This window comes from Haemaphysalis longicornis, unplaced genomic scaffold (assembly GCF_048455015.1).
Source record: "Haemaphysalis longicornis isolate Haplotype H1 unplaced genomic scaffold, Haemaphysalis longicornis Haplotype H1 scaffold_8, whole genome shotgun sequence".
NCBI classification, from domain to species: Eukaryota; Metazoa; Arthropoda; class Arachnida; order Ixodida; family Ixodidae; genus Haemaphysalis; species Haemaphysalis longicornis.
Genome location: NW_027526445.1, coordinates 58,062,988 through 58,090,877, shown reverse-complemented (window position 1 = coordinate 58,090,877; position 27,890 = coordinate 58,062,988). Strand labels below are relative to the sequence as shown.

The window sequence follows — 27,890 nt, the reverse complement described above, 5'->3', positions numbered from 1 at the left end:
GGTACACTCGTAGGGTTGATTTATGAAGATCGTGTTTAATTTGTTTGTCAGATAGTTTTCTTAATTTCAGGAATGTGGCGCTGTAGAGTAGAAAGACTCCCGCTTCGTGTTTGTGTTATTCACGTATGTGTGTGTGGGGTATCGTTGCCCATTCGTGAACCCACTTCTCAATTTCTGCACGTATGCTCTCTTCCGAAGCCGCCATTCCGGAAGAAGATTTTGCTAAAGTAGAAACGTAGAAATAACCCCGCTGCTTTTGCGTTTACCGAGGTTTCCTACAATAAATATATATACGTATGTACGTATGTACGTAAGAAGGACTTGTTTGGGAGGTTACGTCAAAGTGGTGGTACTTTTCTGTGCTCCTAGGGGTTGACCAGTGAATTTAATTTCAGCGATGCTACCTGTCTCCCCCTAATCCATCATCCTGAAACCTTTTAAAGCATCCTGTCTCAGCCTGTCCGCTATGACCGCGGAGTTTCTGTCATACCGCTGAACCCTTTTAGAGTAGTTCCTCCTTCGTAACTCAGGGGCCGAAGCTGTGGATGCTCTTGTTTAGTTTACTTCGCAATCTTTGTCCCCTGCCTAATTGGAAGTCCCTTTTTTTTCAAACATAACACTTCTTGGAGGGGCGCTTTGGCTTATGAGTACGGCAGGCTGTTTATATCGCGCTTTGAGGAGTTGTGTTATTATACGTCCTTTCCATGGTTTTAAGTGCCCATGCAATGCAGCAAAGGTTTTGTTGTCGTTTCTTTCATAAAAGGGGATAAAGGCATCGCAAAGTATAAGACTTGAATATTCAAACAGTGAACGACACGAGGACGCGACTGTTGTACTAGGAAGATTTTATTTTACTGCCTTGATGGTGATATAATCTTCGGCCGCACAATATATAAACTTGTTTTTTTTTTGGTTTTGGCTGAAGTTGTAAAATACGAATAAAATACCGGCCTACTGTGAAACTACAAGAAATGCTGCTGCAGGAAACGGCAAACACTTATTTTGGGACACCGTCTCTACAAGCTGACGTCAAAGGGGACGCAAAAACGACCACGGTATCAAAGCCCTTCAGATGGCGCCTGCACAAGCTACACAAATTTTTTTTTTTTGCTTCCCACTTTCATAGAGCTTATCACTCTGGCATCTTGGGATGTCTGCTGAATCTACCTCTGGCTAACTGTCCTTTTTTTACAGACAACAGGATGTAAAAATTGAATTGTCGAAAGTTTTTTACCTCGGAACCAATACTTTACCTATACGGTGCTACCGCTCCTTAAAAAAAACTTGCGGAGGATGATGTCATTGCAATTGGTACAGTGTTACCTCACAGGCATAAAAAGTTTGAGTATGTCTTCGCTTACCCTACCCGCCACCCACTAAGACTGCCATTGCACACAAAGTGAGACAGATTCCTTGGGGTTATCTTTTACGATTACCACATTTCTCTAAAATATGTACAAGTGGGCTTCCAAAATTGTAATCACTACTATGTGCTGGCTCACGGGCATCCGTGACACGAACGCCCGATTCATCAGCTTTCCGAAACGGCTCCGTGAAGTTGACTTTTTTGCAGCTCAGAGAGAGGGTGTCGCCAACGAGTGGGTGATTACTTTAAACCATTTTAAGACACCTTTCCTGCCTGTGTAGCGAAATATTTATTGTCTATTTGCTCCACAAATATAAGCCTCTCCGAACCAGTTGACTCTTTTTCGAACAGTGAAAGGAACCACGTATTGAGCCGCTTTTTTCTGGATTGCGTGATTATTGAGGTTACCATTACTACTCCTTCCACGAGGTGTTCTATATAAAACTGATAAAGATCACTAGAGGCCTCCGTGTGAAGTTAACGATCTCTCCTCTTCGGAATTAGGAGCTTACGGGCTTTATTCTTAGGAGCTCTGCGTGAAAACGCTACTTCTGCCCAACTTTTTGTCTTGCAACTTTGTTCTGCATGAACAGCACCTCGTGGCGCCCGAATGATGCGCGAAGTTCATATCTTATCGTCGAGCTGCCTCCAATTCAAGCAATACAAGCATCGTGCAAGCATTATACCTGCCAAATGAGGCCTTTATCGCGTTATTGTTTCAGTTAAACCGCGTCGCGATTGATCAATCAGGCGCGATGAGAGTCAGTATGTCGATGTTCTTGCTTAGCTTAGTCATTGTCCAGCCGGTGCTTCTCGCTTGAATATTACTGATTTGGTATATCAGGTCATTGCTAGATTTCTTGAAGGCTTGACGCGGCTTTCTTCCTTTACCTTTCATCGGTTGGCACCGCGCAATTCACAAATAAATGGTTTAGCAGGTCCTACAGAGAAGACGCTAACCACAAAGTTTTCATCGTGTGTAGATTCACCTCAAGGGAGCAGAAAAAAGATCTTCTGCTCATTAAACACAGTTAGAACACGTCACACCTGGCTGCCATGTACATCGCCTTCGTTCTGGTTTAGTTGGCTGCACCTGCCGGCTTCCTGGCCAGGATTTTCCACTTTCCAAATTGATGAGGCTTCTATTGCTGGTACAATGCGTCTTGCCATTACAAAACCCTTTTTAACTGTTTTACTAGAATAAATGCCGCGTGGTATTTTCGATAAGGATGACTTCCTATTGTTGTCCTCACAGGTACGCCGACATAGCGTTTAAAACAATTTTAGTTTGTAATAGACATACAAATTAATTATCAGTGAACGTTTGAGCGATATCTACAATAGCAGTTTCTTAGCGACATTGTGAGGGGGTGACCGCAAAAAAGTCACCGGCGTTACACGTCTGAGCACATTTTAAGTGCGCACATTGTGATTCCTCTAACAGTCGTTGCCTGCGAGTCGAAGTTAGCGAGTGGGGTAATAAAAACCTGCCCAGTCGTTAAGTAAAGCTCCCCAAATGTCTCCCAACCAGAATAAGTATCTCCTAAAATCTCAGAAAAGGTGCCGAATGTTTTAAAACACAATAATAAGAAAGTTCGCGGAAAAACGTTTTAGAATTAACAAAAACAACAGGTAGCATTATGAAAGGCACGCTAACATAAATATAAATCATCGAGGCTATGAGAAATGCCTTAGAAGATGGCTCGTTCACTCCGAAAGTTTTGTTTTAAGGCGCACAGAAAAGATTCGCACATGGGATCGCCGCACGAACCCTGGGATTTCTTAAAAGCACAAGAATGATAAAAGGAATAGAAATATTCAATGGCCAAGGTCAATCAAAGTCCCAATAGAGTAAATCAGTCAGTAAGTGACTCAGATACCGAATAAAATTTTAACCCGGAAAGAATCTCTTCATCCGAGTGAAACCCATTGCAAAATTACCTCCACTTCGCTAAATAAAAATTTATATCAAAAATACTGTAGATTTTGTAATAGGCATGAGGTTTCTTTGGTCACTCATGTATTGCGATATAAATGCAGCTGGTGCTACGGAATTGGCTTCGTTTTTATCGACATGACTCTATCGATATTTGAGCGGCTTATCACCAACAACGGAAATCATCCAAGACATACACGCTGAATAAGTTACGAAATATCAGTACGGCTGCCTTGCAGGAAGGAATAATCTCGGTTACCTTGAAGCGCTGCCTAATTACAGTGCGCATGCAGAAACCTTAAACTGACACCACAATTTGCAAAACGAGAAACAAATGTTGTGGACGGATGAGATGGAAAGGCAGCCAATTTGGCACTTTCCGTCCTAGCTGTTAACTCTGGTGCTAACGAGTGAACTCTCCTGTTCCAAACTGGGCTACCCGGGTTGGCCACGAGGTGGCGGCACAACAGAGGACAGTTGTGATATTTTGACAACTAACAACCTGCAAGGGTAGTTATTTAGCGGCACTTTCTGTGCCGCCTTCCCAGGCGGCACAAAAAGTGTGTCCCAAGACAGGCCTTTCTATGGCCGCTTTCTGTCATGTCCTGCCAGCATCCATGTTCTGGCAGCCACTGATCATGCGCTGAACGGCCAATATTACGCAACCAGCGCTTCGGCATTTCTTCGTCGGCCCTTGTTCGTACGCACAACGGCAGCTAGTGGGCTGCCACATATTCAGTTCACTTTCGGCTGCCGATGTTGAGAAAGAGAACAGCCGAAGAACGGCCTTAGGGCATTCCTTTTTCCTTTGGCAAGCGGTGTTCAGCCGAAGCACGGCAAGCGACCGGCCACAGAATATCCATGTTCTTGCGGCAGTTGGTTTTCCAAAGGAGACTGGCTGGAGCGCGGCTGCCGTGCATTCGCTCCTTCAACGGTGAACCGCTCGTCCGGTGGCAGAATATTCGTTTTCTCCGTGCAACCGGTGTTATAAAGGGCACCGGGCGACGTACGGCCCCAGTATGTACGTTCTTCATTTGGTTTGCGCTCCTCGGCCGAGTTACGGCAAGCGAACGGCCGCAGAATATTTGGCAACCGGTGTTCAAGAAGAGACCAGCCTACGTAAGTTCTCCGGTTATACGTCATTATTTCAGCAAGCGGCATACAGCCGAATAAAGGCATGCGTCTCGACGCCGGCGCTGATGCACTATTGGTTGGAATGAGGCCGGATATTGTTAAACAGGGTTTTTCCTGGGTGAAGAAAAAGCCGCTAGGGAGCCGAGCGACACGGACACGTTTTTCATCCGCTCGCTTTTTCTACGTTTTAAATGAACGAACTTCGTTTGTGAAACAGTAATGAGTGTTCTAGGAGAACGGGCAAGGTAAAATGACCCACTGAACATTGCCAGGGAACCTTTTAGGCCATCGGAATGCCATTTATTGCCACAAGAAAGCTGTGCCACACCGTCGGGAGAGCTAAGCCTCGCCAGTAACAGCCGCTACCACGCCTCGCCCGCCGCCTTCGTCGACGCATCAGCTCGAAGCTATTCGCCCCCTCAACAAATGGACAGCATTGGAGACATCGACAAGGCAGACATGTCCGACCCGGGATGACGGTTGTTCACAAAATAATTGGCCTTAACAAGCGTGTCTCGTCGGCTGACGAGCGACGATAAAGCGACCACACCAACTGGTTGCTGGAACACAAGTGCTTTATTAAAGCGAAGAGAAAAGAAACCCCCCCGGTCCCCGATGGCGCGGCGGCGCAGGCGTCGAAAACAATAGCTCACGCGGCGTACATCCGGCGGTTCCTGTAACGCGAACCGCCGCCCCAGCGAGCGTGAGAAACGCACCTTTAGCGCGCCGTGAAATGCGCGTCCACGACATCCCCCCTTCTGAGAGAATTGTGTTTTACAAGTCCAGCCTTTTCGGGCGCTTGACCTGTCGCCCGGACCTGGTCACTCGAGGGTCACTGTTACTGTCGCACTTGGTTGATGGCGACATCGCTGTTGTTTCCGCCGAAGGTTGCGCTGAATTATGCCTGTCGGTGTTTCCACCACATATGAGCTCGGTCTTCTTCCTGGGCTGAGCACCTTTGCTGCGCATGACATATCCTGCACCCACACATCCTCCTCGTCAGCGAGTGGGCGGAGTTGCTGGGCGGCGTGACGACGGTTGAAGTCTTGACTTTGTTTTGTTCGGTTAGCTTTATCCTTAGCTGCGACTTCGTCGTGTGGCGGCCACTCCGGTTGAGGGTGTCTGGCATCTTCGGCACTGTCGTTTGCAAGCGTCGGCCCATTAAGAGCTGCGACGGGCTGTATCCGCTCACTCCTGGCGTATCGCGGTATACCAGAAGCGCCATGTGTGGGTCCTTGGATTTTGTGAAAAGATCCTTCATGGTCCGCACCATGCGTTCTGCTTGGCCGTTTGACTGTGGGTAGCCCGGGCTGCTCGTGATGTGAGGAAATCCGTAGGTCTGCGCGAACTCGGCGAACACCCGTGACGAAAATTGCGGGCCGTTGTCAGACACGAACACATCAGGTATTCCATGTCGCGCGAACGTGCTCTTGACAGCCGCAATGGCAGCTGTGGAGGTGGTCGACGACAAGCTGATTACTTCCGGAAAACGAGAGTAGTAGTCCACCACGATTATGTAGTAAGTTCCGTCAAGTTCAAACAAGTCGGCGCCTTAACGCTGCCATGGCCGATTTGGAGTCGGTGTTTCGTTTAGTGGCTCCGAACGCTGAACTCTCGTCTGAGCGCATTTATCACACGATGTTACGAGCTGCTCAATTTCGCTGTTAAGGGTAGGCCACCAAACTGCGTCTCTTGCCCTTGCCTTGCACCGTCCAATGCCCTGGTGGCCTTCGTGGATTTGCTGAAGTACCTCACGGCGCATCAGGCTTGGAATAATGATGCGGCGAACTTTGAGCAAGAAGCCATCGCACACTGTGATGTTGCCTCTTTCCTTCCAGTACTCCCTTAGATGAACTGGGACCTTTGAGACGTTTTCTGGCCATCCTTTCTCACAGAAGCGGAGTAGCCCAGAACAGATGCCGTCTTCCGCTTGGTGCTTGTGTAACGCATCCATGCGGGAGGACATGAGGTTGGCAGCTGCTGTAACGACTTCCCCGACGAATAGCTCGATGGAGTCTGTCTGCCGTTGACTTCGCTCCGGATCGTGTCCCTGAATAGGAGCCCTTGACAGCGTGTCTGCCGTGGCAATCAGCTTGCCAGGGACGTAGAGAACAGTGAACTGATAACGCATGAGACGGATTCGCAAACGCTGGATTCTGGGCGGAATCATGTCGAGTTCTGCTGATCCCAGGAGCGTGACTAAAGGACGATGATCCGTTTTGACTTGAAATGCGATGCCCCTCAGAAACTGGTCGAACCTATCGACAGCCCACGTCACAGCCAAACCTTCTTTTTCTGTTTGGCTGTAGCGGCTTTCAGTGTCCGTTAGAGATCGTGAGGCGTAAGCAACCCCTCGTCGTTCTCCCAATGGTTGATCTTGAAGCAATACGGCTCCGAGACCGTATGAGCTTGCGTCAGCTGACACAACCGTGGGGTACGATGGGTCATATTTAGCCATGCAGACCTCTGAACTGAGCAAGCTTTTGAGCTTGTCGAAAGCAGCTTGCTGGCACGGTCCCCAAAGCCATGAGTTTCTCTTTTGAAGCAATGCCCTGATCGGTGCTGTGATGTCGGAAAGATGAGGAATGAAGCGGCTCACATGGTTCGCCATTCCCGGCAGTCTTCGGACACAGCTGACATCCGATGGGGTTGGTAGCTTGGCCAAGGCCTCGTCCTTTTCTGGATCGGGACTGATTCCTTGTGCGCTAATCATGAGTCCAAGAAACTTGACTTGGTTTGCAGAGAACGTGCACTTCTTGCGGTTCAGCTTGATTCCCGCTTCTTCCAAGCGCTGTAACACCTGCTTGAGACGTTGGTCATGCTCTTGCTGGGATGCTCCGAAGACAAGAATGTCGTCAATCATGCTCACAACTCCATCAAGACCTTCCAGAATTCTGCTCATCTGTCGCTCAAAATATTCTGGCGCTGAGCAGATTCCAAAAGGTAGCCTTTGGAAACAGAATCTTCCCATTGGTGTTATGAACGTAGTGAGTTCTTGACTTTCTTTGGAAAGCTTCACCTGGTGAAAGCTAGCGGTAGCATCGAGCTTATAGAATACCTTTGCTGATCCGAGTCGTCCCAGGATGTTCTCGACTGAGGGTAGTATGTGACGCTCCCGAAGCACGACTTCGTTGAGTCGGGTGAGGTCAACGCATATTCGGTAGCCTCCTCCTGCTTTTGGAACAGCCACCATACCGGAACACCATGGTGTGGGACGGTCCACCCGTCGGATGACTCCCTGGGATTCGAGCTTGGTGAGCTCCTCTCGAACTGGTTTGTGAAGCGGAATCGGCACTCTTCTCGGCACGGTGAGTGAGAATGGTTTGGCGCCTGGTTGGAGACGTATCACGTATTCGTCTTGCAGCTCGCCCAAGCCATCGAAGAGACTGTCCTTCAAAGTGACGGTAGAATTCGTTACACTGTCCACGAACCGTATGACTCGGAGAGCCTGTATAGCAGGGAATCCAAGAAGCGGCGGGTCTTGCGAAGGCTCAACATACACGGTTTGCGCTGTAGACCTGCCTTTCCAGCTCAGTTTCGCTTGGAATGTTCCGAGAACGGTGAGGGAGTAATTTCGTGGTCCCGTAAGCTCACCTTCTGGCTTTTGCAGCTGTTTCGGTATGCCTGGAAACGAGTCCGGTACCACTGTCACCTCCCCACCCGAGTCAACCTTGAAGTTAGTGTTGCGACCGTTGACGGCCACTTTTGCGAAATTGGCTCTGGTGAGGGCTGCTACGGAATGAAGTGTGAGAGCTCCCATGTTCTTCTTGATTTTCTTTTCGCAGACTGCTTCGAAGTGTCCAATCCGATTACACCCTTTGCACTTGGCTTGCCTAGCTGGGCAATCTGCTCGAGGATGCGTTGGTCGACCGCAGTATCTGCAGCTCGTGGTAGCGTCGCTTGTGTTGGACTTGGTAACACGCTTGAGGGAGCTCCCTTGAGAATCCGAGCCATGTCGCGGCTTTTGGAAGCGCTTTTGAACTTTGGCCTCGGCGGCAACGTGAGCAGGATTCGGATCTCTTTGGAACACCGCTGCACGGGCTTTCACGGCATCTTCGTTGATGCGAGCCTGTAGCCTAGCTTCTTCAAGGGTAAGCTTTTGTGTTCGGCACAGTTTGTCCACAAGGTTAGAGTCCCGGAGACACACGACGAACCTGTCTCGAACGAGTCGTTCTTCCACTTCCGCTGAGGCGTAGTTGCACTTTTTGACAAGTGTACGCAGTGCAGTGTAGAACTCGTCTACGGTCTCGCCTTCGCCCTGGGTTCGACGGTGGAAGCGGACACTTTCGTAGACCTCGTTGACCGGGTGGATGAAGTGATCGGTGAACTTCTTCTAGCGAGCTCCAGTCTTCGCTGGACAATGCTAGAGTGTCGAGAACGCGGCGGGCGTCTTGGGAGCCCATGGCGTAAAGAAGCGTTCTGACCTGTACTTCTCCCGGCGCTTGGTAGAGCCCAGATGCATAGCAATAGTATTCAAACTGGTAGACCCATTCTTTCAAGGAGCTTGGTTTCCCAAAATTGAATTTCAGTGCCGGTTGAAGCCCGGTGCCGCTGAACTGGATAGAAGGCTTGATCTCTCCATCCGCCTAGCGTGTTTTGCAGGCTACGCACCTTAGACTGATTGCTATGAATAATTGATCGATGTGTCGCTAACTTTATCCCACTTCTGACACCATGTCTCGTCGGCTGACGAGCGACAATAAAGCGACCACACCGACCGGTTGCTGGAACTCAAGTGCTTTATTAAAGCGAAGAGAAAAGAAACACCCCGGGCCCCGATGGCGCGGCGGCGCAGGCGTGGAAAACGATAGGTCACGCGGCCTACATCCGGCGGGTCCGGTAACGCGAACCGCCGCCCGAGCGAGCGTGAGAAACGCACCTTTAGCGCGCCGTGAAATGCGCGTCCACTACAAAGCGGACACCAAGCAGGAGCTCAACCGGCGCCATATCAGGGACTGCCCACCAAAGAAATGCAAGGGCGCGCAAAAGCGCAAGTTTGCGGATATTGTTCTTACAATAATACTGCGAAAAACAATGTTTCACTATTTTATTGGTGATAAACGTAGAAGAGGCTGAGCTCGGGCATTGGAAGGCTCAACTTCGTGTCGTGCACTATGTTACTTCATGGGATTTTATGACTGCCTATTTATAAAAAAAACTGTTATTTTAAATTTGCGATAACAACAGAGCCTTGTCAATTACGAAGCATGGATGTTAATTTATTTGGGGTGGTTTCATGATGAGCTTAGCTACACTTGGGATATGATTCAAATGGTTAAACATAATCGCTATTATCCTAGCAAACACGGTTTTTGTCAGGATTTTTTTGCTCAACGCTGATTGTTGAATTCACGCACGATTTGGCTCTAGCAATAGATAAGCTTAAAGTAGTTTACTGTATTTTCTTGGACTGCAAAAAACCATTTTACGGTGTTCCCTATCACCTTCTGGTTAGTAAATTGCGGCCTATAAACTGAATTATTCGGTTATTGCAATGTTGTTACTATTGGCCTCGTATCTTGTTTCAAAATTTTTCATATCTTTGTTCATAACTTTGTTCATAATTCTTGTGTGCTGATTCCGAAAAGGCGTTGAATGTTAAAAAGAGTGTTAACGTCACCTTTACAAGAAAACCTTCATTCCAATTGAATACATATAGCGTCAGTTACGCTGCTTTAAGAACGGCCGGGGAATATAAATATCTCGGAATTTATTTCAGGTGTGGTTAGGGGTGAAATAGGCGCGTTCACAACATAAAAGTTATGGCTGCACGTGTTTTTGGCTTTCTGAGACAAAATTTCAGCGAACCTCTATCTAACCCAAAAGAACAATTGTATTTAACTCATGTGCGCTCAATGTTGAAGCATTTGTTTTCAAACAAACGTGTTTTAATCCCTACACCAAAGAGATGGTTGATACGCTCGAAAACATACAGAGAATGTGCGATTCAGATTAGGTAATTGGCACTGTCAACTTAGCATGAGGGAAAGTAAAAGTTCAAAAACGAAACCTCAAGTTGAAATGTTTTCGTAATATATGTCATTCGAAAACTGGAAAAGAAGGGGAGAAGCATATCCAAGCGCCATTCTACATATCCCAAAGTAGGACCGCTAGCTCAAAGCAAATTATTTACTTTCCTTTAAAGGTGACGCTATGCGCGATTCACTTTATCTGATATCAATACGAGAGTGTAATTATCTTGCACGTATGATTGTATCCACTGTTTATAATAACGATTTTCACCGTGCTTTGTAGAAATATTTTGTTATTTGTTTCAAATTTGATGCTTAGTTTTATGTATCTCCCTAGTGTAATGCTTGCAAAGGTGAAGCAGGTATCAAACAAAAAAATATTTAAATTTTTAAATAAATAAATAAATAAATAATAAATAAATAAATAAATGAATGAATACAAAATATATAAATGAATAAATAAATAAATAAATAAATAAATAAATAAATAAATAAATAAATAAATAAATAAAAATGAATAAAGTTGTTGAGCTGCAAGTTCGCCTCCGACAGGTTGAGAACCTTACGCCTTCAACCTGACCAATGACATACTTAGTGTTTTATTCGGTGCAGTATGTAAGGTTCGCTGTGTTATTACTGCAATTTCTATATTAGTGGTTTGAAACAAATTATGAAACTCTAGCCTTACGCCTTTCCTTGCGTGAACACAGAGGGATACAACTGCAGCCACCGGAAGCAGGCCGTCATTCGCAACGCGTCTAGAATTTGTAGTTGCGGAGTACCTTAGGACCGTGCAATTTCCGCCCGCGTCCATCCGTTCGCACACCACCATCAAGCAAAATTCAAACGAAATTCGATTTGAGCCGTGAGTTGCTGTTTCATTTCAGGAATAATCAAGTTGACACTCACGGCTCAAATCGAAGGACAGGCGGGGCGCGAACCGGGTGTGACTCGGGGCGCAACTTTGATGTAATTTCGAATCCCCGCACTCCACACCCTCGCCATCATCCACGGAATGGAGATGCTGCCATTTTTTTATCGTAGTACGACATTAGAAAACAATGAGGTCATTTTGGACTATTAAGGGGTGTGCACGTAACTAATGAAAGCAACATAAAAATACATTGAAAATGAAAGCACCTCTTTGATCTCGCCTAGGATGAGCACTGTGAAAGATCTTCACAAAAGTTGATCGAGCAGAAAATTTCTTTGCAAGAAAAATGGAAAAAAAACTGGACGTACCCTTTGTATTAAGGAAATTATATTTAATGCTCCTTAGTGATTTGTGTAGTACCAAAACGCTTCTTAAAGGCATTCGCGCCTGTTTAATATACAATAAAACTGGTCAAGCAACTGTTGTAAAAATAGTTTTTTTTAGGAATAGCATGAAAGTGTTCAGGAATGTTGTCCTGAAAGAAATTGGCTGAAAGCGGTGCAATCTATCTTTGTGAAATTTAACCCACTAAAGTATGCGCCTTCCACTCTCCCGCAACCCCCCCCCCCCCCCCCCCCGTTCCTCCATCCCCGTTTCTATCAGGTTATCCGCCCCCCGGGAAGATATCAGGACCTGGACAATACATCTATTCCAGTTCTGCAAGGCAATGAATATTCTCTGTATCCAACAGTAAAACAGCGACACCAATTAAAGGAACGGCGATATGTGAGCACTGTTTATTAAATAAATTTTGCTGTCAACTGACGCTGATAATTAAGCAAGGATGCACTGAAGGCTGGACGGCTCGTGGTAGCGTGCGGGCTCAGGTTGATGGGGGTGCAGTGGACCATAATGGTTGGTTTGTGTTGCTGCACCCCGAAAATGAGTCATCTGTTTGCGCTCCATGCAGTGGTCGTCCACCGGCCTCAGTACCGTTAACTCACTGTGGCTGAACTCCAATGTCCGTAGCAAGGCCGAACTTCCGGAAGCTTTAGTACGGCTGGAGTACGACGACCGCATCTCGGCTGTCTTCAGGTTAACGTACTTCGGCCACACATGGGTGGCTTTGGAATGGCCGGAGCCCTACAGCTGGAATCTGGCCGTATGAATGTAAGCCGGTCGACTGGCCGGCGGACACTGGCCGTTCGGCAGCCATGGGAGTACGGCCGTGTACGGCCAAAAGGCCCACCTTTGGACACGGGCTGAACACGGCTGCCGGAAAAAGGCCGGACAGAAAATCACCGGCCAAAATACCCCGGCTTGAGCTCGGCCGAACGGTCCTGTGCTGCCTGGGTTCAACCCAAATAAAAATACCGAAGTTCACACTACTCGAAAGGTCGATGGTACCATTCCCTTGAACAAACTACCTCCCTTCGCCCGTGTAAGTTACTACTCAACCATTTAACAATGCTACAGAACTGCGTTGGTGTCTACAGCCGAGACAAACCGGGTAAGTCTACTAGTTCCTTCAGTCTTTCACCCTGCTATAAAAGCAAATATGAGAAGTCCGCAATACAATAAACAGTTGCTACTTCTTAGGAGGACTTGACAAGAAAATATATTACATGGAATACAATAAAAGTGGTTCCAGTAAAAACATGACTAACATTTATTAAAACGCATCATGTCATTCTTAGAATGGGTTGTTTAGCATTAACCCTGGAATGCTGGACAATCATTACTGACATGCATTTTAGGTGTTCTTTCTTTACCGTATTGACCCCTTCACAATGTAGTTGGTCGCACTTTGTTGCAGTCAAGAGCCTTTGTTGTTAGCTCGTCGGTCGTTGTACCCATGGTTCATATCGAAAGTTCATAACTAATATTATACCGTGTGCACAAATAAAATGCAGTACACAAGTACCAACAAATTCTATCAATACAATTAATAGAAGTAAGCATACTGGCAATACCAGCATGTCAAAATATTGTGAGCGCTTTCTATTGCTCGCAATTTAAACCACGAAGACCTGTTTTATTGAAGTATGCGTCACAGCAATATAGGGTGTTTTTACCAACCTTTAAATGGTAGAGAAATTGGGTTCCCTTGTTGGGTTGTTTCTTGTGTCTTAAGAAAGGTAATGACTCACCTTTGCTCCAATACATATTTGTAGATGTTGTGCGCTCATCACATGTGCGAGACGACTCTCTTGATAGGACAACGTGAGCAGACTCGCTCTGTCATTGCTGTGGGTGGCAGTGTCGCTCTGCTTTCGGTTTTTTCTTCACAAAAGGTAACCGCACCCCCGAAGCTCGTTTCACACTTATGTTTACTATCACATGTTGTGCCGTCACTACGCCTGATCCCAGTTGCGATAAATATCTGACATAAACGACGGCATTATAATTATTTGGGGATCCCCTGGATACCACAGAAAAGGCTGCTATCAACATGCAAGAAACTTGGATAGGTTGTTTTTGTCGACCAAGTCTTTATTACTCACGTGACTCCTAAAACATCATCTCTAAGTTTATATACGCAGTCTCTTGCCAAAATCGGTTTTTGTTAGAGAACGCAAGGTGCACTTTCCAGAAGTGTAATCCATGTTGACAGAAATGCTTAGCAGTACCAGTTGTCTTAACAAAACTTGCTGGTGGGCTACTTCCACCAAAGTGTTTGAAACAGAACTTAGCGCTAACAAATCAGAAACGGGGTGAATACTGTTCATCGCACGCTTTCTGTGTCCATTCGGCTTGAAATGTTATCGCCATTTGCATTTAAAAAAATTGGCTCCAATCTACGCTGCAAAGGTGGATGTAACGCAAAGCTTAAAACGACACCCACAACAGTTTCCCATGCGACGTCTCTTCAATTACAATCGTGGCATTACAAAGAGCGAAACCAGAGATACTGATAGATGTTCCCTGGAATTTGCGAGGGCGGTATCCCGAACGCAGCAGACGCGTCGGCAATGGCCAGGCTAGAGCGGCTTGCGTCTCTACTGTAGCCTGGTCATGCGTCCACCGAAATAAAACAGAGAGCGGCGTTTTTAGAAGGATGTGATAGCAGAACCTAGCCATCCTGATGTTCTGTGTAGGGGCTACACCACTGCGCGACACGGGAGCAGATACCGAAAAAATTCGGCATCTGAACTTAGTGATTTCCATTTATACCGATTTAAACTAGATGGTTTTTTAGCATTTAGAACTGCGAGAAATCTGAGGGAACTTTTATAGTCGCTATATATCATTTTAATGTGCTCCTTTTGCCTTTTGTATCAATTGTAGTAACACAACCGAATTGGTGTTTGCTATTTCAGAAAACGGAGTCCCATTCTTTGCAAGCAGTGCGACAAAGGTAGCGTTTCTCTAGCGGCGAGATGTCTCTATGTGGTCTCTACATATTGCTTCCCTTCCAGCAAACCAATCGTAGTTTAATCAAGCCGTGCGAAGGAAGCGTGCAATTGATGCGAGGCTGCTCCAAAACAGGCCAAAAAAACAGTCGTTAAAGCAGGTGACCAAGCCTACGAAATGCGTCCCGCTGACGCTCCTGCCGAGTTGAGCAGGCTCAGGCGTGCGAGGCACGTTAGGTAATATCGGTCAATTGCTGCGCCATGTACACTGTGCTCCCTCAGTGAAAAGCACCCTCCCCCTCTCTAGCCTCGTTTGGAGTTTCTTGTGGCGCATACCACGACAAAACCATTGGTTGTCAAGGATAGAAAGCTTCGCTTTAAAAAAAAATTACAGCTGCTAAGTATTCAGACCCGTAACTGTTTGCATAATTTTCTCAGGCATGGAATAGTAACAGTTTGAACAAGTTAGATTTTGGGAGCAATATTTTTGTAATCCTCATAAAGGGCTTCCTAATACCTTGCCCACAGAAGGTATCATCATGAGATCTTCTCCGACTCTGCTGAGACAGGCAACCAGAAAGAGGAAGATGTGACCTCTTCATTATAATTGTTGTTTCGGAGTCGATTTATCAGCATCACTTGTAAAACTTAGAAGTGTGATATTAGATGCAGAAGAACATAACTGTCCGACATATACACATCTAAAAGCACCTACTGGTGAACAAATGGCGTTGCACGTAACTTAAACCTGTCTTTTTGTTTAGGGTGAACCATGGGGCATTTTATCGCAGTATGCTACCGAGTTATCTGAACTTCGGATGCACGAACCAGCGCTCCTATAAATGCGTGTTGATCCTCACGACGTAAGGCGCTAAAAACTGTAAAGGGATACCAAAAGTGCGAATACTGCCACATTTACAAGCAGTCAGTTTTTTAGAGTTGCAAAACTTCTGTACTTGTTGTTGATGCTATTAACAAGAGTTGCACTTTATCTGATTGCGTGAGCTTGTTTTTATGTTATAGGAAATGGGTAATTGACAACTCGTACTCATACGGCGGTATGGACTATTGGTCACATGACAAAAAGAATTGGTTTAATTTAAGCTTTCAACAGAATCCTGTCAAGACAAGAGAAGCGCTGCGAGAATACGAGAAGTGATACTTCTGCTTTCGTAACATTATTTGTACGCAAAAAATGTTAGCGACAGTCACCTATTTTTTCTTAGGACGAGAAAAACCATTGCTCTTACCTGTTCCAACATTGAGTTTCCGAATTTATCGACAATCTGGGTCAAGGATGGTGCTTTCTTTGAAGTGTCACCTTGAACCCTGGTCCAATTAATGTTCTGCAAGTTCTGTCCAAGATTTGGTAATTCATGCATTATATTGGTTCCCAATACCTGAAAATGTCATTTTTGAAGTTAAATTATTTACTGACGTATCAAGCAGACAGATTTTTCAACAGATTTGGAAAATGCTTTACACGCGTTATTCACAGATTCTAAGCACAACCTAACATATCAATATTTCTCCGTTGCCTATGATCGTCAGCATGCCATAAAGCGGCAAATTCATTTTGTAAATGAACGAGACAAACGATACAACATACGTAATTAGGCAACCGTCTAGATACACGTAGTAGCAAGCAATAGACAGAAAGTAAAATATTACTGTAAGCCTCGTGTTGTCGTTAACAAAACATCCGGGTATTTTTTGCTTCGTAAGTAACGCCGTTTTATTGCTTTATAATGCTATGTTTGCTCTTAAAGTGGGCAATATTTCAGTACTTACCTCTCACATTTTCCGCTATGTTTATACCTAATACATAAAAGCTGGTTAATTCGAACTCGAGGGGAACCAAAATTGTTCGAATTAGGCAGAGCTCGAATTATCGAATGGACGCTAGGATGAACAGACATCGCGCCTCTCTACTCGGAGAGAACACACAGAACCCCCCCCCCCTCAACCAACCCCCCCCCCAGAACTCGTTAGCGCAAATTAGGCGCTACTACACGCTTGTAGCGCATACCCCGTGATTCCAGGCCTAGATCAGCGATCGCGTCAAAAAAAAAAAACCTGCAATGGCATGCGCCACAGCACGGGCGCCGGCGGCGGGGCGCTGGCGGGGGAAGCGAAATAAGGTGTCGGAGCCGTGTAGCGCGCACGCTACGCGATTGCTATTGGTTGTTTCATTGTTGGTTATCTCCAGTAAATTTGATTTGGTTTCGATTTGCAACACATTGTAATTAGTCTTGCATGACTTTTTCCTTCAGGAGCGACAGAAACCAGGGGACTGCAGTGCGTACGAATTAACCATTTTGGATACTGGCGTGTTCAAATTATCCGGAGTTCTCCCGATCAAAATGTACTGGGTTGTGCTGGTACCAGTGCGTCGGTTCGAATTAACCGAGTTGAAATTAACCAGCTTTAACTGTATTTGGTTTTTGGCAATGGGTTGTTGCCTTGCGGTTCGCTCCAGCTAGAGACAGCCTGAAAAATTAAAAAGTGGTTTTGACTCGTGATATATTTTTAATATGGCCTTCAGGCAAAATATCAGGGAAGCCTGCTTATAATGAAAGCATTCAAGTGGTATTGTGGAAGCCAAGAGCTCACACAGAAATTAAGGTGTCACCAAGTTTTGCAAAAAAAAAGGTGTTCTACAAATTAGAAACTGCATGGGTCTCAATAGAAAATACATCTTCACATGGCGAATACCTTTGGTTTCTCTTACATTTGTTGAAGAACCGAGGCGAGGACTGCGGGACGTGAGCGAATCTTTTATGGCGGTTTAACCTCTAGTATGACGATGATAGCACATTTAGGAGGCAGCTGGTAATGGCCACCTGTTCTTCCTTTCTGATATTTCCAATATCCTCCCGGAGACGCGATAAATGGCGAAAGGTACTGAGCATGACATGAAATATTGCAGTTTCCAGTTGTCATCAAGAATTCCTCATTTAACACTTTTGTCCAAGGTCACGTAATCAGTTCATTGTTTTCACAATCCATGTCATGTCTGTCGTGTTTGGCCACTCCATGATAGTCCAGTCGACTGCTTCCATCGATGCTTGAGGTGTCTATGCCACATTCGCCCTGGGGAGCCAGGCCAGTTTAGGCGGGGAATCTGGACCATCGTCGGCACTAGGTAAAGATATAGTAGTGCTCATGCAAGCTTCGTGTGGCGTGTGCCGCGGATCGGTTGTATAGTGTAAGAAGTCACAAACCGGCTGCGTCGTTCTGTGTGTGTAACGATCGTCTTTCTTAAAGACACCTTTGCTCTCCTTGTTTTTTCGATGAGTCCGCACTTGAATATCTTTTTGGTGGAGACGTGTTTAAGGTGATTGTACGTGCTGATCGTATGGCTGATGAAGTTTCCGTTTTCTCAGTCTTCGTTCCGACTTCGGGAACTTGAAATCATCACATTTTGCATTAACCAACCCAATATTCTCCAAACCCCAAGTTTCGCGATGGCCACATGCGTCTAAAGGCTCCGTCCATGAGTGTGAGGTTTGGCCGAGCTGTCGAGTGTTCTAAAGGAATCATTTGTTTGCCTGTGGTGGTGCTTGTTGTACTTCATGAAGTTGTTCGTTGAGCACAGAACATGTTTTCGTGCCATAAAAACCACGCGAATCCGATGACGCTTCATGTGTCTCCACCGCGTTGTCGTAGCTCTGACCACAACTCATGTTTATTGGAGTTACTAGAGCCATTTCATCGTTCGAAGTGTGCACTGTGGGTGAGGCTCTTTCAAATTCCTCACTTAAAGGAAGCAGCTCTATGAGTGACATGTGGCTTATCACGATCATTAAAAAGTAACCCCAAATCACTATTCCTGTTGAGAGATTCCCTAGTCTGCATTGCGGAGTCGTTTTTTGAGATACGTGTATGTCTGTCTGGTGCTGTTGCTGCAATTTCGTCGTGGGTATGGTTTTACAGCTCTGGAAACAATCTGTGTAATTTAAATTTAATTAACAGGACAGAATCTTCGAATTTATATGTGGTTTTATTGTCTCCAGTTAAATTATACAAATCAACAAGTTCTTCAATATCGCTGTCAAGCTTCTTCAGAATATCATGCGTCTTCAGTAGGCTTTGCTTCAAGAAAATCACCTTACAGATTGATGGCGTCTCGGTGCTCATCTAAGTTTTGATGTCGTCAATCAGTGTCATTACGTTCTTTCGGACTAGGCTTCGTCTGTGGCAAAGGGCTTGCAGGACCATTCTCAACTACGGTAATGTCTACGTGGGACCGATCACGGTCGGTGGAAGGTCGAAGCCGCTGTCGTCGACTTTCACTGCTTGAAGCCGTTCTCGTTGACTTTCAGTGATTTTCGCGAGGCGTCCGCCAAGAATCGGTAAACGTTGTTGAGGCCATGGGATAAGGTACACGTTTGGCGCGTCCTCATTTCGTTGGGCTTTCTTCGCGAACGCTTGCGGTCAATGATCAACAGCAGCAGTCCAGTGCCATCGCAGCCTGGTCACTCACGTCATTATTGATGGCGGACCACATACTTCGTTCTTCAGCTGTGTAGTCCTTCTATCCTGGTGACGGCATAATTTGGTTGATGAACCGAGGCGAGGACCACGCGACGTGAGCGAATCTTTTATGGCTGATGGAACTCTACAACGACGATGATAGATTTTCTAGGAGTCAGCTGCTAATGTCCACGTCTTCCTTTCTGATGTTTCAAACAACAATAAAAAATTGTAAATTTAGCTTATTTGGCAACTGAAGTTGTGCCCGCCCGCGAAGGTTAGCCGTACCTATGACACATTTTTTTATTATTTAATGCCGAAATTTTATAGTCAGGACTCTGCAGAACGAGAATTTCTCGCCATAGACAATTCATTGGGCCAGCAAACTTTTCTGCTTTCATTACACTCTAAAAACCATATAGTTTAAAACACGAAAAAAGTTTTAATTTGTCGAATATTTTAGACAAGAATGGCAAAAGATAATTTCTATTTTGTGCCAGTTCACGTAATTCAAACATCATTCACTCAGAAACAGAAGCGGCTTTTATGCGTGGGATTTGTTATCAGATGATATTAAGCTTGAATGTTTAAGTGATATTCATTCGTTCCATATTTTAGAGACTAAAAGAAGGCTGACTCATCTTTAAAAAGGTTTCTTGTTCTCGCAGAGGGCGGTGTGGTAATTATATGTCGAATATCCGATAGAAAATCGCAAATAAAATAAAACGTTGGCATAAAAAACATGTGTGTACACCCTGACGCACTGCAGAAAAGCTCATATTACACAGTAGGAGAGAACATGATTACAAAGACTATGATGATAATGAATCAAGAATAAAAGTTCCAAACGTGGTCTTTTCCGAAATGACCTATATGATTCCGTAATGAAGCCGACGTCTGTCCGAATTCCAACACTGTCGGAGCTGTTAGGAATTTGAACTTTCGTTGGCTAATGCAGTAAAGATAATAACGCCCGATTCAAATCCGATGATGGGAAGGGGGATGGCGCTAAGCTTCCATGTCAGGGATTCTTTTTTAGCCTCAGTTGAAACTTTGTCTAAGAAGCAGTCTACACCTTGATTATTTGAACTTCAACTTCGGTTGTCACTAAGATTGCAGTGACTGTACGGCGTCGCCGTATCTTCGTCGTGCGTAAGGCTGCCCTGCATTTCCATCATCGTCTTCGTTAAACGGTATACGGGGGGATTAGTTTTGTTTCCTGGTACCATTCCAACATTCGAGTAAAGTTGTTTCCCTTTCCCTCTGCAATATTCCACCGTTTTCGTGAGTCCCCCTCTTCTGCGCAACACGTAGCCTTCGTCCGTGGCAGACTTTTTTGTTTTCTCATTGTTTTTTTAATGCAACGACAAAGAGCGTTCGACACCCCCTTTCATTCGGAGTTTTTTTTTTTTGAAAAATCCACAGGCTAGCGCGCCCGAATTTCAGTAAGCTCTAGAAGCTACGCCATTGCATACGCATTATTACCTAGCATGAAGGCACACCACTCTGACATAAAGTGTAAGAAGCCACGTTTGCTTGTTACTCTCATTCTAATTATTAGGTTAAGGTGCTATCCACGCCGCGCTCCTGAAGTCGGCTTTGTTTGTTCGCTAACCCAGCTCGTGGCACCGCTTTTTAGCTCGCCCGCACTGCTTACTCCAGCGTTCAATCTCGTTGAATCTTCTTCATCATTATGATCACCATGACCATCCTATCTACGCCCACTGCGGTGCGAGGACCTCTCCCAATAATTTACAATTATTCCCATCCAGTGCTAACTGCGACCAATTGATCCACGCAAACTCCTTGATCCCCGCTTCCCTTCACTCGGGTTCTACTCGGTTACCTTTTATGACCAACGGTCATATTGCCTTCCCATTACATGCACTGCTCACGTCCATTTCTTCTTCTTAATTTCTAGTAATATGTAATTAACACGCGTTCTTTCCCCGAACCACTCCGCTCTCTTCTTGTCCCTTAATAATACACCAGTCATATTCCGTTTCATTGCTCTCTGACCTGTCATCAATTTAGGCTATACCGTTTTTAGTAAGCGTCTGAAGTTAATGTGCCAAGGTAAGTACCGCTAAGATTTAGCAGCTTTACACTCTCCCCTTCAGACACAACAGTGGGTTGCAATTTATTACCTGGGAATGCCTGCCGAATGCATTCCACCACACTCTTATCCCTCAGATTATTTCTTCCTTGTCGTTCGGATCGGGGGTCACTACATGGCCTAAGAAAATGTGTTCGTCACCAAAAGGGCTCGCCCCCTTTCTCAAACCCGTGTGCTGTCCCAGCATCGTTTACGTAAGCTTTCATCCTACTTTAGTTTCCTTTAGTTCTCCGCATATTAATTTACAGGCACACGAATCCGTGTGCTGTCCCAGCATCGTTTTACTAAAGGAGCCATGAAGAGAAAATACAACTTCGTTTATTTTAAAAAAAACTAGGATTCAGTATCTCACTCAGCTCCATTAGAGCCACAAAAGATGTTTTTCTAACGAAAAGAAAGCAATAAGTATTAAGAAACTTTCAAATTTTGCGCCACAGTGACGTGTTATGAGCAAGAATGACGTCACACGGGCCAACAATAAAACATAATTTTCAGTGCGTTAACTGCACATTAGCATTAAAGTGATCCGGTCAACTGGAACTAGAGGCCCCATTACAGACGTCCAGTCATGTGTCGTCGCGACAGGTCAGTTAGGCGGCCGCCAATCGCACAAACAAGGTTCCGTGACGTCATACAAAAGTTGCGGGAAATTGGCTAGGGGGTCGCCACGGCTTCACACGTTTTCTTTAATATCTCCGTTATTTGTCGAAGATAGCGATGATATTGGTATCATTGTTATCGGGACTAAGCAGTCTTTCTGTTAAACCCAACTTGTATTTTGTCTTCATGGCTCCTTTAAGCTTTCGTCGAAGTTTAGTTTCCTTTTGTTCACTGCGTAATAATTTTCAGGCCCACGATTCTACTCCAGCTGTCCAGTGATGTAATCATCTGTTGCAATCGTCCTTCGAGTTTCATAGCAAAGCAACGACATCAGTAAATCAGGACTGCGGAGGTATTCTCCATTAGCCATTACACCCACCTGTTCGCAATGGAATGTCCGGAATACCTGTTTTAAAACATGCTGTGAATAACTCTGGAGAGATTGTGTCTGCTTGTCGCACCCCCTTCCGGAGAGGTATTTTACTGCACTCCTTATGGAGGGCTATGGTAGCAGTCAGCACGTTGTAGAAATGCTTTAGAGTTCTTGCCCAATGCTCGTCTAGGCCCTGATTCCGAAACCCCTGCATGATTGCTGAGATTTCGGCTGAGACAAATGCTTTCTTGTAATCCACGCAGACTATACAGGTGTTTAGTGTACTCCGAGCATTCGTCTATCACCTGGATGATCATGGGAAAGAGGTTTTTCGTAGAATAGCCTTTACGAAACTTCGCCTTTTCATTAAATTGACTCAAATCTAAGGGTGAAGACATTAGGTTAGTGATTACTTTGCTAAGTACGTTGTACACGACTGACAGTAAGGTGATAGTCCTGTAATTTTTGTCCTTAATGTCACCTTCCTTATATATTACGATGATTATCACGTTCTACCATACTTCCGGTTTACTTGGGTCATTAGGCATTGCGTATACACCTTTGTGAGTGTTCTAGTACAATTTACACGCCATCTTTCAACAGGTATGCTGTTAGCTTGTCCTGACTAGCTTCTTTGCTCACTTGTCTTCTTTTGAAGATTTCCTTACTTCTGTTTCTATTAATGGTGGGATGCCTTCCTCCTCTGAACTACTTCTTCGTTGGGTATTATCCAGGATTTCGCGGCTGCTGAACAGGTCTCTATAGAACGCTTTGGCTACTATAACTATTTTACCCCTGTTTGTTATAAAGTTGCCTTGCTTGTCTTTTGGTGCGTAAGTCTGATGTTCCACCAGTCCTATACGCGTCTTCACTGCTTTCAGGGTGCCTTCGTTGTTTACAGCATGTTCAATCCTCTCCGTATTATACTTCCGTGGGTCAGCTGTTTCTGGCTTCTTTATTAACTTGGAAAGCTCCTCTACTTTCGTTCTGCCAGCTTGAGTGGACAATGTCATACTTGACAGTTTCTTAAATAAATATTTCGTTTCCTCCGAGCGTTTACCAGTTCTCTGTCCAGCGATTTTACCCGGCACTTCTGATGTGCACTCTGTGATAATGCTTGTAAGGTATTCACTCGCTTCTTTGTCGTAAAATCTCCTTCCTCGATGAGGGCTAAATATCTTTTGTGCGGCGCGATCATCAATTCGTCAACGTTCCGTCTCAATGTTAGCTCATGGATCGGCTTCTTTCGTACTACCATGTTAGGGTCTGTCTTGAAATCAGCTCTGAGTCGAGGTCATACCTTTGTGTCGTCACTTTACCTCACCTTCCCCGCACTTTCACATACTGCACGACGGAAGTGTCACCGCGAAGTTTGACGTGTACTTTATTTTCATGCTCCCGATTTGGTCTCCCCCACGACGATTTCTGTCGCCCCTATTTCAGAAGAAGTTATTCATCAGGGGCACATTATTATGTTCTCGGAACTCGAATAAATAGTCCACTCTGTTATTACAACTAGCCAGACCATAGTTCCAAACACTCTGTCTACAGCCTGTTCTTCCCTGCTTCTGCATTAAAGCCTGCCATTGTTATAGTGCACCGTGTCTTTACTTAATGACCAAAACCTCCTATGATTGGGCCAATTAACCCACAACCATAAGTAGCCAACGGCTGCGAACCAAGTGGCCAAGGTGGCGGTCAGACCTGTTTTCTGCAGATGGCGATATGAATTACTAGATCAGGACCGGCCGCCATTGGAATCCAACCCTGGCAATGCCTAAAACTACAACTTATCTACAGGGGCGAGTCAAGATGTGCTGTTCAAGTAATTTAAGGGCAATAAATGGGATGTCATAGGTCTTAGTAAGGTTACGATATTAGGTGAAGCCTTTACAGTTCTGACAAATCGACACGTTTCATGTTACCATGGTCTAGGGGACAGAAGAGACTAAGAGAGGGCTTTCTATTCGATAAAAGCATAGCGGGCCCCAAAGACGAATACCATACCATTACAAAACGTATAGGGTCTTGTAAGTAGGCCTAATAACCGACGCATTTGATACCCACACTAAAAACGAAGCCACACAAGCAAGGCGAAAATGGGAGGCGCATATGCTGCCGCGATCAAATCACGGAGTGGCCGGCCATGCTGACAACTGCAGCTTTCGCAATGGAGCACGGCACGAAAGCAAGTTTGCAGTTATTTGAAAATATCAATGCCAATGCGTCCAGATTTTTTCACGTGACGCCGTCCCGGTGCAAGCAGAATAAGCACTGTGTTTCACTTTCATAAGGTTCTCTTTTTCAGGCTCCCCGAATATCGGCAGGCATGAAGTACTGCCCGCTCCGGAAGTACACATAATTAGGAATACCTAAGCGTCTAAACTCGATAATGACAACCATGGTCGGAAACATCTTTGGAAAAATTACAGGATGAACTCGACAATAATCCGGGCGCCCTTGTTTGGTAGGTAATCCCGTCATCTTCCTATGACTGTCCGACACAACTCTCGACACCCAGCCCTGAACAATTTGCACTACCCTACCTCTCAGGCGTTCATGGAAGGGAAACAAGCAGATTGTGTAAAGGATCTCTCATTCCACACAGTGCGCCTTTGTAAATTTAATTTAAGATCGTCAAATCCGTGATCTCTTTCTAGCGACTGGAGCTTAGTCCTACTAATACAGGAGCTCTCAGAAGTTACGTTTGATAGAACCGGTCTAATTCCGGTTACAAGAGCCGGAAACGGCTGCATGGATTGGAGTACAAGACACATTTTGTGCCTCCGAGCGCCTCAATAGTAGAATGAGCACGTATGAGGCTTTTTTTGGTAAATAAAGGAACAGCTGGAATGCCGACGAATCCTTCAGCATTCATCCTTCAACTTTCAGCATTCATCCCCTATTAAAATAGGGCAATCCTATGCACAAAACAGCCAGCCAGCAATAGTTTGCCATAGAGTTTGTGCGAGGACATCAAATCAACAAGGAAGAACGCAACAAATAAAGCCGTTCACGATTGTTATGCGAGGCTTATCAAAAAGTATATGAACATAAAATAGAAGAACTGTTTGGGGGAACTTCGACTTGGCCGTTGGAAAAGTCGAGTCGATGCACTAGTTGAATTTCCAGAGGGAAATATCCTGAGGCTAAAGTACATATTCTTTGGCAAACAAAAAACGGGATCGAAATAGAAAAGAGCGAAATGAGCGACAAAGAAAGAAAATTGACTTCATTTTGCATGATAATCGGGGTGTTGGATAGCACGGAAGGTTTGGAGCAGCAATTATAGAGCATTTGTGTGAAAAATGATATCAGTTCGCGAAGGACAATATAAAACCCGCGATAAAAAGGAAAGCCTAACAGGGAGTGAGCTTGAGAAAGGATGAAGGATTTTAAACTAATTACTTTTAACATATCCGCGCATTTGAGCGCTGCGGACGCGAATTAAGTGTTTACTCGTCCGCAAAAAAAAAAACACACATTGCTAAAGACAACCTACCACGACAATCACAGTCAGACGCATGTGTAGGAGAAGCCACATGAAGAATTGAAAAAGGTAAGCTATCTCTGAAAACTAGGGAAATTTAACACTTCGTGCAAGTTTTAATGAAGGTGAACTGGGGGGGGGGGTAGAAGGGGTGGGCGTTCGCAGTTGATTACAGAAGTAATTAAAGTCGTCCGCAAAAAATTGCAATTATGAAGAAAACAAGGCTTTCAGGCGATATCCTGAAATAAACAAGAAACTAGGTTTCGCTAAACACGGAATGTACGTATTCCGAGACAAACAAGGTAACATTCCTCACAATATAGATAAGATTATTAAACTCGCGGAAAGATTCTACACGCACCTTTATATTTGTGGCGGTAGCCTCGGTAAAAAGAGGGGGCCTACACGTTTATCTTATAATTGTCCCGTAACTTCTTAAGAAGGAGAGGAGAGGGTGAAGGGCATAAAATGGTAAATCATTTGCTGGTGCCGACTGTGTATCCGTATACCCTAAGAAGGATGGAGGAGACATTGTACTTCGAAACGTTCTTTTCTCCAGTAGCGAAAGTATTTTAAGGTCCCCATAGCATGGAAAACCACAAAGAGAAGTCTCATTCAGAAGAAAAGAGATGCCAGAGATCTTATAAAAAACCACCTCATAACTCAACTAGCATAATAGAAGATGCGTAACGAAGTGATATTTCACTGTAAATGCGATCTCCAAGATTTTTCAGAACCCGGGCTGTGGTTTGATTTGGATAAGCAACTTGAACTAAAGCGCACTTATACAAACACGAGAGAAATAAGACTACGACATGACGACGTTCAACTTAAAACAATTTTATTGAAACCGCTTAAAAAACTAAGTACTACACCCGAAACCACAGACCCGAACATCTAGACGCAACGCAAGATGGTCACACCTATCTTTAATTGATGAACACATGGCCCAATACAACACTAAGAATTTTTTGTATGCAGTGCTATCGAATGCTCGCTAATGCAGAACTCGTTCCTTTTTGTAATGTGGAATGCCTCGATGACTTTTCTAGTGTACTGATTGCCTAACCGACACGCGCGTGTGCTGGACAATTAGCACAAGCCGAAAAATGAACGCACACAGTAAACGTACGCTTTTCGGAGACTTTATTTCCAAAGTTTCGACCTGAGAGAGGTCTTCTTTAGGAATGAAAGCTTTGGGAACAAATCGTAGAGATTCAGAGTTGGGGGCGGCGCCCGGGCACCCAAGCCACATGGGAAACAAACACACAAACGACCACACACACTATACCGAGCTTATTCTGCTAAAGGCAAGCAAAAGAGACCGCCAAAACAAACAAATCAAACAAAAAAGGGGAAGGGTGTGGAGGAACATATTGCATGAGCGCGAGTGTTGTTGGGATGACAAAAAATGACACAAGTTCATTGGTGGCAAAAGGCCCCAAAACATCCGCTGTCTCCAAGAGGGGAAAACTACAAAGCACATGCCGCCACAAGCAGTGAGTTTACATGCGGGTCGCCGGTAAGAAGGATTAACTACCGACCGTCTCCAGCGGCAAGGTCATGAATGCAAGCGGGGCCCTTTTCTGTATTTGGAGACCAGGCAGCTTCCGCGATTTTGGGGGGTCCTACAAAAGCCAACGTGGAGCCCATTTGAAACGTCCCCTTCCCCGCCTTCGCCTCCCTCTCTTCACGGCGTCGCGTCGTGTCGCGTGAGGTCTATGCACGCGGTATTAACTGTTAGCACTCGGCCGGTCGCCCGCACGCGTGGAACCCTGGGCGTATTTCAGGAAAATAGAGCGGAGCGCGGCAATTTGTAAAAAACATGCAAACAAAAAGAAAGGCGACAGTCAGTGTGTGCCGTGCGTCCGGGGCAACCAAAACAGAAAAGAAAAGAAAAGAAAAAGAAGGAAAAAATGAAAAAGGGAAGCAAAGCAAAAAATGAGCGAAAAGACAGGAAGGATGCGCACACCTCGTCATCACTACTATTTGGGATCACAATGTGAATACAAGACACCCGAGGCAGAAGCCTCAACCGAAACCAAAATAAAATACTTCTTACACGCTCGGGTGAACTTGGAAGCTTCAACGTTCGATTTCCCATTTCCAAAGGATAAACTGTGTATGACATCTGGTGGCATAAACAGGCAATGGGTAGAGCCTGGCTAATAATGAGGCGTGGTATGCTTGCTAAGCGCTG

The 27,890-nt window shown here is 45.2% G+C and overlaps 1 protein-coding gene across 4 annotated transcripts in view; it reads right to left on the bottom strand.

The window, feature by feature from the left end:
* The window catches only part of LOC144148649 (pancreatic lipase-related protein 2-like), a 171,363-nt gene that overhangs the window by 93,013 nt on the left and 50,460 nt on the right, over positions 1-27,890 (bottom strand). For 3 of the 4 annotated variants that reach the window (XM_077680163.1, XM_077680162.1, XM_077680161.1), the window contains 2 exons: positions 27,753-27,887; positions 15,886-16,035 (listed from right to left, as the gene is read on the bottom strand). In XM_077680163.1, the coding sequence (XP_077536289.1) occupies positions 15,886-16,035; positions 27,753-27,887 (285 nt within the window). The remainder of the gene's footprint in view (positions 1-15,885; positions 16,036-27,752; positions 27,888-27,890) is intronic. The other variant, XM_077680164.1, reaches the window with a different exon arrangement.